Source organism: Falco peregrinus, chromosome 8 (genome assembly GCF_023634155.1).
Source record: "Falco peregrinus isolate bFalPer1 chromosome 8, bFalPer1.pri, whole genome shotgun sequence".
Classification (NCBI taxonomy): Eukaryota; Metazoa; Chordata; class Aves; order Falconiformes; family Falconidae; genus Falco; species Falco peregrinus.
Window position 1 is genome coordinate 60,104,120 of NC_073728.1, and position 15,196 is coordinate 60,119,315.

Genomic DNA, 15,196 nt, shown 5'->3' on the forward strand with positions numbered 1-15,196 from the left:
CCATGGGAAAGGGTCTCACGTCCATACCCCAACCACGAGAAGCACCCATGGTGGTGTCAAACACATCCAACACCCCTCCCTCCTGCCCCGGTCTTCCTCTCTATGTCTTTAATGCCTAAAGATGACAATTACAGGAGGCCGTCTCTTCCTGTCCTACATCAGCTTTTTGGCCCCTTGGCATCCATCCTTCAGAGCTGGGCAATAACTGGTGCCCAGGTGGCAGCCTGGACAGACAGACACAGGTGTACACATGGCCCCGGGGGGGTGGCTCTGGCCCCTGCAGGTACCAAAGCTCCTGAGCAGCATTTCCCCAGCGTGGGGGTGATGCTAAATGCAAAGGGAACCGGCAGAATATTTTTAATGTAGAAATATATTTTTAACTTCGAAATTTGCCTCATCTCTAAGGGGAAATACTGTGATTGTCCCCTGGGCCCTGCTGGGGGACTGTCACCGCTTCGGAAAGCCCATGACAGCTTAACACCTTTCTCCAAGTTTACCTGTAGATGGAGGCAGGTACCTGGGGCTGGATGAGCCTGGGAAGCCGTGTTGTGGGAACAGCCCCAGGAGTGTTTGCTCCAGGAGCTTCATCCAGTTGAAAACCTTATTCTCATGTCCCCAAAACTGAGTGGCCCAGCTCAGGTCTCACTGGAGGTAGCAGCTCCTTCTAGGAAGCCTGGCGCTGCGGGGGGGTAAACACCACTGACCACAGCGCTTGCTGGGCTTTGTTTACCCAGCTCAATGCAGCGTGTGCATTAAAACAGAAGCTTGCTGGCAGTGGAAGGAAAGGGAACATTATCCTGAAAGAGGGAAGCTGAAGGGACAGTGCCTTACCTTGTTCACATAGATGATGCCCATACAGTATCCTACTCCTACAGCATCCACAAACACCACACACTGGTGTTCCGCCTGTTCCTGTACCTGAAGCTACACCTGGCTCCGTGCATCCCCCCAGAGCAAACCCACCGCGTGTGATACATCAGTGGCAAGCCACAGACTCAGTGCTAAAACCACGCATTGCACTGCAAAATGGGTCTTGACACTTGCAACCTCTGTCTCCCATGCCTGAGGACCCCATCCTGAAGAGATGCTGAGGGGAGATCCTGCTGTATTCATGGGAACCACCGCTCTGGCCTTGGAAGAAGCAAAACTGGCCCATGCACTGCTGAGGCTGTAAGGGGGGTGGTGCCGGGCACTGCCAGGGGGCTCAGCTGTTTGATAGATGGCGTGAGACAATTTGTGTGTGAGGGGATCCCTTGCTGCGGCACAGGCAGTCACAGGAGCTGCAGGATCACCTGGAGGGCAGCTGGTTCAACAAGGAGGAATGGGCTGGGGTTGGAGCTTTCCAGCAGACACCCTCAAAAATCTGCTTGCAAGGCTAACACTAGCAAGAGGTAGCTTGGGCAGAGCAAGGAGCCTGTGCTGGTAAAGCAGGGCCTCCCTGGGCAAATATTCGTGTCTTGGGAGGACGACTTACAGCTCGGCGGTGCAGAAATAAGCAAACAGTCAGGGAGTCCCATGGCTGGCTCTGCTGAGCACTCTCTGAAAAAAAAACCAACCAAACAAAAAACAACCCACAACAAAAAACAGTTCAAGGAGCAATCCCAGGCCAGGGAAGCAGTTGTTCAGGTTATTCTCAATTACACCAGGCAGAACATCGCTCCTCCAAAGTGCTGTGCAAACCTGCCTGCCCCCACAGGCAGCGAGGGGGTGCAGCATGATTTCAGCCACCCACCGGAGGGCTGCTGGCGCAATGTGTCCCAAAAGTGGTGCAGAGCCTCCCTGGGGGCTGAATGCCTGGAAATCCCACAGGAGCTGCACATGTGTGTGAGTGTGCATCACTCTCCTGTGCTCGCTTCCCCTGCACCCTCCCCACCACTCTTCCCCAATCCCTCCTTCATTAGCAGCTTTCCAAAGCCAAGCAGGGATCGAAGCGATGAAGCCACAGAACACCACCAAGTGCAAGTGCACTTCTAAAAACTCATTACAGTGAGGAGCAGAGTAGGATGGCACATGTGGAAAAAGCCTCATCATAGTTAATCTGCTGGATTTTACACTTCCATCAGCAGAGTGGTCCCACCAGCCTTATGTGATTGTGTTGCACTTTGCATCTGTGCTACCTGGAGCAGCGCTTGGGTTCCCTGCAGGCTGGTGATGGAGAACCTGCTCAGGCTGCTTCACCTCTCTGGGTGCAGAGTTTCTAGTTGAGTTACCACTAGATGGTGGCACGGCACAAGAAGTGCGATTATGAAACAGCCGCTGGACTTTGGATGAAAAATCCCTTGATCTGGTGAGAAGGGCTCTCTGCATCCCGGGGTTGCAGGAAGGACCAGATGGAGTAAAACCCGCTCAGCTCAGTCCCCATCGCAGTGTGGATGTGTTCCAAGATGCTGTTGTACTGCTGCCCATGCCTCACCAGCAGCTGGGGGCTGAAGAACAAGCATGAAACCTCCAGGAGAGAAACACAGACAGCAGCAGCAGCGGAGAAATAAAGCTGCCATCAACCCCGCCACCCAAACCACAGAAAACAGTTCAAGAATTAAGTTATTTTCTGGGAGTTTATTATCTAAACACAGCCCAACTCCCGCTGATAACAGAAAGTTTAGAGGATGGTAACATCGCAGGGTTTTCCACTGAGGGTTATCATTAACTGGTCTGGCAGTTATATAGTATAAAATATACAGCATAAAATATAATTAACTTAATCAGGCAAAGCTCTTTTATTTTATAAATATTTTTATATTAAAAAAGTGCAACAGCTATGGGAAGACAAACCCGTCTTGGGTGAGCTGGCAGCTTGGATTAGCAGCCAAATGCTGAGCAGTTTGTAACAAGTAATTTGTTCATCAAAATGGGGTCTGTTTTCTGTCTGCAAGTGACTGGGATGTTCTTGCTGTTGTGATTAAATATCTCTCCATGAAACAAAAGTTGTTTATGGCAGGTTTATTCAAATTATTTGGGTCCTTTGTGAGCTCTGCCAGGGGTTCTGTGGGACCAACTAGCACAGCTTCCACCAAAATAAAACTGATCTCCATATTTAAAAGATGGACATCAGCTGTTTCATAATGGCCCCAAAAATGAAAACTGGACTTCTGTGCCGTTGAGGTCTTCAGAGCAAAGGGAAGCAAACGCAGCTTCTCCAGGAGCTGAGCAGCCACCCAGTCTTCTGCACGGCACATTTGTGCTCTAACTGTGCTCCGCCTGGATTTATTTTCAGCATGAGGAGAGGTGGATCAGCAGCGTGGCACGTTGAGACCCCATTCCCCCTGCCAGCAATGCCAGGGGGCTTTGGAAAGAAGCTGTGCAAGTGAAGTACAATTCTTCTGCAAGGCCTGACTGGCACGAAACAGCTTGTTGGTTGTAATATGTAATGGCATTTGCACGGCTCGCTGCTTTCCTCGGTACAGATTTCTCAGATGTTCCAGCCACCACCAGCATCCCCAGGCCACCCTGCCCAGCTCTGGCTTCAGGCAGCCGCTGCGAGCGATGCGGCACCCTGGGCTGCTGGCAGCACTGGGGTTTTGTGGGACCGCGGGTAGGAGAAGGCTTCAAGTGATGGCAGCAGTGTCCTCACCGAGCCCTGCCACGATCCACAGCCCTCAGCTTCCCAGCCTCTTCAGGGGTGTGCCTAAAAGGGACGGCTTTGCATCAGCATTCAGGCACTTTAGGATGGCCAGGCTGGGGTCTGGATGTGTGTTTCTATAATCTAAAACGATGTATAGAAAAAAGCACGTTTACGAAGATACAAGATAACCTTATGCAGAACAGTAATATAAATTAAAAAATATTTATATTATTTCAAATAAATACCATGGCACCGAGCAGCCACCATGGTTCGCACTTTCTGAGACTTCAAAGTACTTTAAAAAATGTCTGCGCCGGCACCAAGCTCTCTGCCAGCCGTGGGCAGCCGGCGCTGATGAGAGCCAGACTGATGAACCCGTGACACCAGCATGGCCTAGAAACTCCCAGCGAAGGCTCCCTGGAGTAATTTTCTGAGCTTAATTGAAATCCCAAGGAAACAGAGTGCCTAAATCAGTCCCGAGCCTTTTCAAAGCCTCCCAAAAGGACTCCACCCCTGTTCCCAGCTGGATGGAGAGCTCAGCTCCTGCACACAAGCTTTGTGCTAAATGGCAACGGGCTGCAGCAACCCAGCCCTCGCAGCAACCGGGGTTGCAAAAGACCAAGACATACCTGGTAATTTCCAGAAGACCTGTGTGCATCAATCACAGCATTTGTACAAGCAGCCGCCACCAGTCACTGTGTGAGCTGCAGTCAAGGCAACAGCTTTGGGTGCGACATTTCTAACTCAGCTCTGTTGAGTTAATACAAAAAAGGCTCATTAATGCTTCACGGGAACATCTTTGCTGTGTACTGTAGCAGCTGCTTGCTGTAATTCACAGGAGGTTAACAGGCAGGGGGGTGTGTGTAGCGGGGGGTGTAATTAGAGAACACAAATCATCTGGAATCTGGCACAAATTGGGTCAAACCATTTTCCTGTCCTGAACTTTTAATGACAAACATGCAAGAGAGAAGCATCTCGCTGCACCGAGACTTAGAGATGCTCAGGGTTGCACTAACCCCATCCCTGGCCAGAGCTAACGCTTCAGCCAAGCCTGGCATTAACACCACTCCCTTCCTGACACGCGCTGACATGATTTTAGATAGTGGCTTGCACCACAGGAGAAAGGTGTCACCATTGCCCAACCACACACCGGTCGCAATATTTGCTAGCTCACCGAAAAGCCCCATTTTTCTGCAGGCAGGGGTGTGGCAGGATTGCGTGCGTGAGCCAGTGGCCGTCCCTTGGGGGTGCTGGTGCCTTTGGGTGCTGCAGCTGCTCTGGGAGGAGGGAGGGCAGAGATGAGCAGAAGCAGAGAGGTGCCAAGCAGGGTAAAAATTGCTAAATAAAAAGAAAAAACCCAGTAATTTACAGAATTCACAGTTCTACCAGTTACTGGGAAAGCTTGAAAACAGCACCCTAAATGTCCCTTGGAGATGGGTTCATCAGAAAGGGAAGGGAATGGACCTTCAGTTTAGTGTCTTTTGCCCTGATTTTGGCAGCAGGCACAGCCTCCCAGCGCATGAGCTCCAAAACTGGGATGCCTTTCAAACTGGGATTTTGCTACTGCAGCCCGGGGCAGTGATGTCTGTGTCCCAATGCCCAGGGCTCAGCTGTGTCACCACAGGCACAAGCACAGCAGCAATGTGGTGGCATCATTGAGCTGTCACAGTGGTGCCACCAGGCCTGACCTGCATCCAGATGGTGAGCTCAATGCAGCTGCCCAGCTCCCCCAGTACCCACAGGGTGCTGGTTTGCCAAACCAGGCTGGAGGAGCTCTTTTCTGTACAGATTCATTACTTTGGAAAGCATAAGGTGATGTTTTCCCTCCCAAATACATATTCCTTGCAATATTCCAAAGCAAAAGTTATTTATGAAGCATCCTCATAGCCCTGGTGCCCCATCAGGTGGACGTTAGCTTTAGCCAGCAGCGCTGGCGTCACCCCAGAGACCCCATTTGGAGTAACAGTATTTTCCCCTAGAACACCCCAAATGGGAATTGACTTTGGTATCCATCTAGGGCTCCCAAAGATTAATTGGTTTGTTTATCCGAACATCAACAAGCTTCAAAAATGCCCAAAGGAGAGCTGGGATACACAAGTCTATTAAGCTGCTTATTGCTTTCCACTGGAGATAAAAAAATGATCGAAGATGGAGATAGAAAGAGGCTGGATGATGAGCGTGGGCTCGGGTGCCCAAATCAGCGGCCAAAGCCAATTCCAGCCTCAAGGCTGGTAACACTGACAGCCTCTGCAATAAAGGGAAAGCAGCGATTTTTAATCTAGGGTCTCTGCTTTTCTCCCCACCCCTCCCAGCAGCGCGGGACAGGCGGCGGGGGTCCCCGGGTCCCGCAGGGATGCTGCGCAGCGCGGCCCCCCCGCAACCCGCAGCGGCCGGGGCGGCTCCCGCTGAGGGCGCTGCTGCGGACCAGGAGCAGAAGGACCTTCCGCAAAACGTCTGTCCACCTGCCCCGCGACCAGCGGCGGCGGCCGCAGGGGGAGGCCGGAGCCACGCGGGGTTGCGACCGGGTTGCGGCGCGTTAACGAGGCAGCGCCCAGCGCCCCGCACGGCCCGGGCTGCCCCGGCCCCTGCCCCTGCTCCTACCCCTACCCCTGCCCCTGCTGCTACCGCCGCCCCTGCCGCTGCCCCTGCTCCTGCCCCTGCTCCTACCGCCGCCCCTGCCCCTGCCCCTGCTGCTACCGCCGCCCCTGCCCCTGCTCCTGCCGCCGCCCCTGCCCCAGCCCCAGCCCCGGCCCCGCGCCCGAACGCCGCTGCGTGGCCCCGCTGGGCGGGGGCGGTGCTGGGGGCGGCGGGGGCGCTTAGAGCCGGCCCGGGGCCTCCGCAGGGCCAAGCTGCGGGAGGGGCGGAGCGGGGCGGCGGCGGGGCTGCGAGCAACCGGCCCCTGGGCGAGCCCGGCACCCGCCCGCTCGCCAAGCAAGGCCGAGCAGGAGCGAAGGCAGCCCCGGCGGTGGCGGTGGGGGTGGGGGTGGGGGTGGGGGTCCCCCCCGGCACGTGCGGGCACTGCGGCTCCTCGGCGGCGCCGTTCCCGCACCGCACGGCGCACGGGCAGCCCGGGGCGGCGCAGGCCCGGCGAGGCCCGTCCCGCCGGGGAGGGGCCGGCCCTGCCCCCGGTGCCCGTGCGCTGCCCCGGTGCGGCCCGGCGGCGCTGCGCTGCGCTCCGCGGCGGGAGCAGGCGGGGAGCGAGCGGGCGTTGCTGCCCACCGCCCCGCACCGCACCGCAGGTAGGGGGGCGGCCGGGGCCGCTGCTGGGAGCCGGGGGGCGGCGGGCGGGGAGCGGGGCCGCGCCGGCGGGGGGGCACGGCAGGGGTCGCCTGTAAATCGGGAGGTTAATTCTCTCCCGATGGGGGGGGCTGCCCAGCGCGGGCGAGGGGCAGCAGCGGCAGCAGCAGCGAGCCTTCCTCCCGATGCTGGCCGGCAGGGGAAGGCAGGAGCAGGCGGAACGGAGAAAGGGAAATAAAAAGGCCGTGAGGTTTCAAACAAGCCGCTGCCAGCCCAGCAGCTCCCAGCTCGCCTGGCTTCACCAGTAGCACCTGGGTTGCGCACCAGTACGAGCCAGCAGGGGCTCGGGGGGCGCTGCCCGCGGGGGGTCCCGGGCCCACCCGCAGCCGGTGCCACAGCGCCAGGTTTGTTGCCAGCAGTGACAGCAAGGCACTAAAACAGCTGGCGAAGCCCTTCTGCCTTTAATCGCACAACAAAGGTGTATCATGTTGGCAGATATTCACCTATTCCATTGTGGGGGGTAATTAAAAAAAAAAACAAAAACAAACCAGGAAGGGGGTGTGCGGCCGTTTCTGCCAGAAGGGAAGGTAAGCATAGCATAGGGAAGAGTATTTTGAGAAAAAAGTAAAAATCAGTACAGTTAGCAAACACTGCAGCATGAAATATTTGTAAAAAAGGTTTACCTGACTAGTGGGAGCAGTTTGGTGTAAATCTATCCTGAAAAGAGTTGAGGGTAACTATTTGAATATAAAGGGCATGGTTAAATCCCTTTGACTCTACGTAAGCATGCAGAGAAGGATCTACCACCCCGTAACTACATGCATGAACCACTGGCAGAGACGAAAATGAACAAGTCTGTACATTATCACCTACAGCTCCTAGAAGAGATCAGCTGTATTGTCACTCTATTTACATGCTGCTCCCCACAGCGGTGGGTCAGCTCCTCTCCTGTTGAGTTCAGCTCTTGCCTGCTCACACACAACGTGAAGTCAGAGCCCTGTTACAGCAAGCAGACCAGCAAATAAGGGGAGTAGTTCCCCCCTTGCTGCTACAACACGGACAGTGAGATGAGCTGGTGCACCTGCACCGCACTGCTTCATCTGCTGGCCCCTCGCACGGCTCCAGAAGGGAGCACCTATAATGCATCTTATATTTCCTTCTGCACATAGTCACTTGGCTTCTGTTATATTGGCTCTTTAGGAAGCCATGAATGTAAAAGTACTGCCAGCAAACTTTTAAAATGGAGTTTCTATAAACACCACTCTTTGCCACGAGAAAATATGGGGTGGCTCAGGTAGCATGGACTTTATAGAAACAAGCCTGGGATTTCTTTACTACAGCTGGCTTTCACATGCTGACCATGTCGGGTCTGTTCTTCGCAGCCATGGCACCCCGGATAAGATTGAGCCTTTCAAAGCCTCTCCCAACTATACGCGAAACCCACGAGGAAGCGATGGAAGATTCAACCAGCAACGCGAAGCGCACAAGCACTGCGGCCAGCCCAGACTCGTACTCCAGCGATGACTACATTCAATCCATCTGCCACCTTGCCAGGCCCACCTTCGCAGGCCTTCCTGAGAGCAGCCGTAAGGTTCAGGACAGAAAGACCCTGAAGAACCTTGAAGATGTGTGGTGGTCTCCATCCCGTGGGGGGATGCAGCAGGAGACATCAAAATGTAAATTGACCGATTTAATTTCAAACGTGGTGCCGCTGGGAAAAGCCATGCCTGCAGAAGGTGACTTCTGGCCCAGAGAGGACCCCCTGGCACAGATCTACACCTGTGCGGGGAAGCTCTGCTCCTCCAAGGCTTTATTGAATGGTAAAAGCTCCAGCACTGCTTACTCACGGTGCAACTCTTCTTCCCCAAACAGTGAGCTTCATCCCCCAACCATGAAAGAAAAAGCCACAGAGAAACCCAATTTTCCACGGGTGTTCAGTTTTCCGAGTCTTCCCTCCCCAAGATCAGTGCAGAAAGAAGCAGTCTGCTCAGAGCTGAGGTACCTCAGAAGAGAAGAGGGAACAGTTTTAGGGAATAACCACAGACAGAAAGAAAACGGCCCCGTGTTCGATAATGGTGGTGAGCTATCGGCATTTTCAGCCAGAGGGAAGCTGGTAGGAAACCCAGCCTTGCGCTGCTCTGTGAGAAGGCAGTCTTCTTTGTTCAACACAGCAGGCACCGATGAAAAAGAAGGGAGAGAAACTTCTCACTGTGACAAAAATGTAATGGGTGATGTCCCCGCTAAGCAGAGATACTCGGAGTGTTTCCAGGTACCTAAAAAAGCCATGCTCCATAGCTGGATTTCAGAGCACAGATGCATTTGGAAAGAAGCAAAGGTAAAAGCTTGCTTGCTCCCAGCCATTGCTGAAGTGTAAAGAAGTGACCGGTCAGAATAATTTCATTCACAATATACAACCACCCTGTGCTCTAGAAGCTCTCCCTGGAGTCCTTACACAGAAAACGGCTTGAATGTGCATGTAAGTCAGGCAGACTTTTGTTACCCATCATATCCCATCAGTGGGCAAAGGGACAACTCCAAGCCACATCCACTAAAGAAACAGCCGTTAGTTCTCATTTTGGAAAGACAAGAGTTCATCAAGCATCTCCCCCAGCCTCTTACTCAGAACTGCCCTGAGCATGGAGAAAAGCTAGAGAGGGTACAAACCCCATCTGGAGAAGCTCTGGAGAAGAAGTGGTCTGCTGGAACATCAAACTGCTGCTGTTTCCCAGCAAATGCCAAACAGCCAGGTGTTCCTTGCACTTGGGGACAGTTATTCTGAAAGCAACGTTTTGGCCACTGCTGGACAGCCCTGACTGCGCTCTCTGACACACACGGGTACCAGCAGACCCGTGAGAGATCCCTGCGCCGACACCAGAATACCCCTGGCTAGGTCACCTCTTAGTGCAGTAGCATAGAGAAATATTTTTTTTTTTAAATCATAACAAGTCTTTTATGAGGCTTTGCTAGAGGGCAACATGGAGAATATTACAGCTCCTCCAGGTGGAGATTTGCCTGTTGCTTACCCTGGCACAGTTCTGTTACCTTTACTCCATGATTTACTCTTGGCAGGAGGAGAGCTAGGAGCCCTGGCTGGGCTTTGCCGTGCCCGTGCTGCGGCTGTCCTGGATCTCAGCTGTAAAAATGCAGGTGTCACGCTGGTCCCTGCCCCGTCACAGCCACACCAGGCCGCACGCCACGGGCACCCACAGTTTGCTGTGCGGGGGCAGGAGCCCTGTGAGCTCGCACTCAGCCCTGCAGGCTCCACAGCGTGCCAAGAGCAGCTCTGGCTGAGATGCAGCCTGGGGACACTGGGCTGGCACTCACAGGACCAAAATGTGAAATAATAATTTCTGGGTTTCCCTTCATATCTGTTCTTCTGTGTTCCCACCTACCCGATTGTGATGACGATGCTTACCGTGCTTCGCCTGGTGCTGTGAGACTGAAACATGAAAAAAAACCCACATGTGTGTGTTATGACCATCCAGCACGTAACATATATAAAGCAATTCAGTTGATGTGAATGCTACGCGGGGTGTCCATAGGAAGAGAAGCATTGTGGCGAAGTCCAGGCATGGCGTGGTGAGCGCATGCCCGAGTCATCCCTTGCTGCGGCGCGGAGGCTTCTCCATCCAGAGAAGCTGCCTCGCATCGGCGCTTGCTCCTGCAGAGCCGCCTGCCGTGCCTGCGTTGGGTACCACGCTCTCTGTAGCCAGCCAAGAGAAGCAACTGAGAAAACGGCAAAGCAATAGTAGCCTAATTATTACAACTACTACTAGGAATACATCTTTTGGCACAGAGGAGAGCATGGGGACCAGGCTGTTTGTTCAACAGCAGCTAAGATGGGAAACACCACTGGAAAGTTGCAATTATAAAAATGCTCACAAGCAGTTTCTAAACCACCCTCGAGCAGATTAAATCAGAAGGCAGCTTCTGCTTAGTGCCAAAGTGAGTGTAAATATGCTTGAGGATCAAAAGGTGAACGTATTTGAGCTTCTCATTCTCACATCTCTTACCTCAAATATTTTTTTCTCCTGTTGAAACTCATTAGTGCTATGGAGCTGAACTGCTTCTCATCTTTGTGTTTTGAACTAACCACACAGCAAGAACAAAAGTGAAGGTGGCTCCAGCATTTATTAGAGCTGATGGAGAGAGTTGGATCAGGGAGGTGCCACCCCACTCTGCCTCCTTCACACCTTTCCCTCCCTTCTCAGGTTAGTGCTGGGATTTAAGTGATGCTTGTCCACATTGCCTTGATGACATTTTAATTTCTCTCCGTGTGAATACTTATGACACTAATGCCTAGCAAGTCTTGTGCCAACTGCATGTATCACTGCTTTTGACAGCAGAAACAAATAAAATCCTTACATCAAGTTGCTGTTGCCATTACTGCAGAACCACGGGTGGTCATTTTCAGTGCAGGGCTGGCCCACAGCATGTGGGCTGGTGACTTACCACCCAAACACCTCCTCACCCCACCAGGGCACCAACAGAGCCAGCTCCCAGACTTTCCCCACACATCCAGTGCCTTGTAGAGCTTTTCTGCCCTGTCAGGGTCAGGCTCTCCATGCCCAGGGCCCAGGCAGTTGCTTCCCTTAAGGCCAGCCAAGCTGCGCATCAGCAGGTCCCCCAGGACAAGCGCTGCAGCTAAAATATTCAGCCTCATGGCGGGGGCACAAAAGGGCCTTTGCACTTCACCCCTTTGGCAGCTGGTGCCCAGCACCGAGTCCTTCTCAGCCGCACAGTCCTGTGAGCCTCTAAATCCCTGAAACCCATCAACTTTTCCAGCAGAGCTCCCTGGATGTCTAAACTCAGTGAGGAGGGGCAGGAGCACCGATGTGCCGTGTCGGAGGAGAGCGCAGCTGCGGGGCTCATGGCTTGGCCATTCCTGCTGCTCCTGGCTCTGCGGATCTTGCCATACCCAGAGCAAAGCAGTGCAGGAGCAGGAGAGAGCTGCAGCTCGGGACACCCTGGGAAAAGCCCCCGACCCCTCTTAAGCAGGAGAGGGGGCAGCGCTGTGGGCCAGGGCACTGGGCAGGCTGGGCTCAGTGCTGGGGGCATCTGTAAACACAGTGGGGCTCCAGGTTTGCTCAGCAGCGGGTGCTACATGCCCGTGGAGCACTGGGTGTGCGGGGTCAGGTGCAGCAAGGCTCAGAGGAATGAAGCTTTGGAGCAAAGGGGCTTTTTCCAGAGTGCACTTTTACTTTAGCAAAAACTGAAGTGCTACTCAAGCAACCGGGTTTTGTCAGAGGAGCCAAAGCTGCTGGGAGGCAGCAAAGATGGGGACAGATGGAGGCACAGGCAAATTAGGGTCACAGGAGTGACGGGGCAGCAAGGCGAGAGGAGGGAAATATGGGCTGGCGGAGCCTGGGAGCGGGGAAGCTCCCAGCAGGATGGTGGGGGCTGGGGCTGGGAGCGCAGGGATAGGGGCTTCCAGCTGTGCAGTGACAGAGGTGAGAAAGAAAACCTGGCTGACACAGGACAGAGAGAGCAAGGGGTGCTTCCATTAGCTTCAGCCATCCTTCAGGTTCAGATAAATCCTGTTTGGAAAAGCACAGCCCTTACCTTCACCATCGCCTCTGCTGGAAATGAGCACGTTGGCCCCCATGCAAGCTCCGGGCAATTAAATACCGCAACAGTTCCTGGAATAAGCCACTTTTGCAGCTGTAAAACATCACCCACCTTCCACACGCACCTGGGGCTGGCTCGGCGAGGGGCTGGGCTGTGGGGCGGCCCTTTCACCCCACTGCTGCCAGCATCGGCTGCTGCAACAGCCCCTCAGCTCCCTGCCCCTGAGCGCTCTGCCAGAGGTGACCGAGAGCTGCCGAGGGAGCCTCAGGCCTACAGAGGAAAATAAATGGGATTCTGTTAGATGGGGTGACATGGCATGTAGTCATACAGCATTTTTCTCCCTGTCCCCCTCTTTGGTGACCGCACACGTGGTACACCTGGGGCCACTGGGAGATGCTCTCCCTCTTTTCCTCCATACATAAGAGCAGCTGAGGAATCACCACTCAGGATAAACCTGCAGAAGTCACAGCCTGTTCAGAAGTGCTTCCAAACAAGAAAGAAAACCTTATCTAGGAATTTAGGTCACGGAGTGAGATAAAAGCCATGCCGCTTCCCTGGCCAATCTCATGGCAGGCTCTGCATTTGAAGTCACTGGCAGAAAAATCTCATTTATTGAGATCATCAGAACTGCCAAAGGGATTTGGATTAATTTGAATGGGGAATTGGTATCCAAATCCCACCGGCAGCTTTCAGTCTCAGCCTTCGCAACCGGTTCACAAGCAATCTATGGGCTAACGTGCAATTTCGCTTTCATGATCATGCAGCCTCTTCCTACCGCAAACAGTAAATGCATTTGGACACAGAAAATCACAACCAGAATTTACAAACTGGTGACTACGAGGTAGGAACAAAACTATCCCACTCTTTCCTCAAATACTTCTCTTTGAAATGGCAAAGGTACAGATCAGCTCAACCCAAAGGTGAGGATGCAAGGGCTCGGTGAGCCTCGCTGGTGGGGTCTGGTGGTTAGACCTGTACTCCTGCAGCAGCCGCAGCACACGGGGACCTTCCTCTGCCACCAGAGCTTTTCTGTGCCCACATGGACAGCCAGGATGACAGATGTTGATCGCAAACTAAAATACGAGCCAGCCCAACATGATTACAGACAGCGAGAGGTCACGAACAGGTCTTTCTCAGCAGGGATGATGAAAAGCAGAGACCAGCTGCAGCAGATTTAAGGGCTGCACACAAACAGGTGGATGCAGGAGGTGTGTGAGTCAGGTCAGCAAAACCAGTTTCTAAAAAAGGTCTTTAACTCTGAAGTTAGAATAAACGCAGCTATTTTTGTTTTAAGAAAAAAAGCGCCAGATCTTAAAGCTCCAATTTAAGGCATCATTTAAGCAGATCAGACGAGCCGAGGCAGAACACAAGGTCGCTCTGCTTAAAGCAGGGGTTTGTGGATTGTGCATCCATCAGGCTTTCCCCATGCCCTGAAGTGCCTGCAATTGGGCCTGATTGCTCACCGAGGGCATATTTTAATTAACTTTGAGCCTTTCTAAGTGGAGAGCAATGATAAATGGTGCACAATGAAGTTAAACTGCATTTAGTGACCAAGCAGGAATCCCTTCGCTTTGAGTGAGAACCTCATATGTCCCATCAGCAACATGATTAATGGCAAAGTGGTTTGCATTTGCAGCTGTAACCATGGGCAGAAGAGAGATCCTAAATGATGCCTGAAAGCTTTTCTGCTTGTGCTGGAAGAGTCAGATCATTCAAGCACAGCTCTCTGCCTTGCTCGCCAGGGCCCACATGTGTTTTTGTGGCTGGCGCCACTTATGTGGGCCACAGTTGAGAGCAGCGATGGCCCCTGAAGCCCCCACATCTTTCAGCTTTCCCATGCTCTGGGATTCTCAAGTATAATTTAATTTGCCTGGCACAAGCTAGAGCTGATGCAAAATACATGTTGTGTAAATACAGATACAATGTTCCTGGCAGTCGCAGCCTTCCTGGAACTAATGCTCCTGGAGGCAACATTTCTGGGGACTGTTGTGAGGAGCTGTAGAACTGGGCGTTTTTGGAATACCGTGTAGTTGCTACATAACGTTTGACCAAATGCCATTTTAAATCAAAGGGAGCCTGTAAGTCCTTTGGAATGGGCTTGTAATGGGAACAATTTTCTGCTTTGTTTAAAGCACAGATTTCTAATAGCAGCTGATGAGAGAAATCAAATTATTAGTTTGTTTATTTGTGTGTATTAGCATTTTGTCAACCATTTCTTGTCTTTGCTTTTAAATTAATCAGGCTGGAAGCCCATCAGCCAGCTTCGAGCTTAGCAAAACCTGTGCATTAACCACATTTTATCAGCCTGCACTTCACACCACTTGCCGTGGCTTTTCCCCTCTGCGATTAGCAAGTCTCTGTTCTGCAAAGCGAGGTGGCCACACAAGGTGAAAGCAGAACCAGCCAGCAGGGAGACTGCCACATCTCATCTGATGCTGGAATATGACATCCATGAGTCAGCTGAGTTTAGCTGAATGTTTTGTTATTTTTTTCCCTTGGTCACAAGTACGTAGGAGAGAAAATGGTTTCTGGTTTATACCAGAGGTGCTGGGCTGCAAGTTCTGTATCTTCCCAACGCACTCGATGGAGCATTGGGTAGAGCTAACCTGGCTTGTGGCTCAGCTTCGGAAAAAGAGACATGCCACATCCTGAGCGTCCAGGCTCCAAAGCAGTTACACAAGAAATACCAACTTTGTTTGAGATGCTTGTCATGTTCTCCCTCGGCTCATGCTACAGAAGCATCAAACTGCGCAGAAAAAACTGTAACATTTGCTCCCAGATGCCCTTCGTGCGTCAGCAATGGCAGCTGCCCACCAGGTCCTGTCCTGC

At 52.9% G+C, this 15,196-nt stretch overlaps 1 protein-coding gene across 1 annotated transcript; it reads left to right on the forward strand.

Moving 5' to 3' along the window:
- Positions 1 to 6,560: 6,560 nt before the first annotated feature.
- LOC129785079 (uncharacterized) lies at positions 6,561 to 9,728 on the forward strand. The gene is made up of 2 exons (XM_055813123.1): positions 6,561 to 6,801; positions 8,182 to 9,728. Exon 2 carries the CDS (start codon positions 8,184 to 8,186, stop codon positions 9,171 to 9,173), a length of 990 nt encoding a protein of 329 aa, XP_055669098.1. The 5' UTR covers positions 6,561 to 6,801; positions 8,182 to 8,183; the 3' UTR covers positions 9,174 to 9,728.
- The last annotated feature ends 5,468 nt before the right edge of the window (positions 9,729 to 15,196 follow it).

Coding starts and splice junctions, on each gene's coding strand:
- LOC129785079 (XM_055813123.1), top strand. CDS start 8,184: ATGGCACCCCGGATAAGATTGAGCCTTTCAAAGCCTCTCCCAACTATA.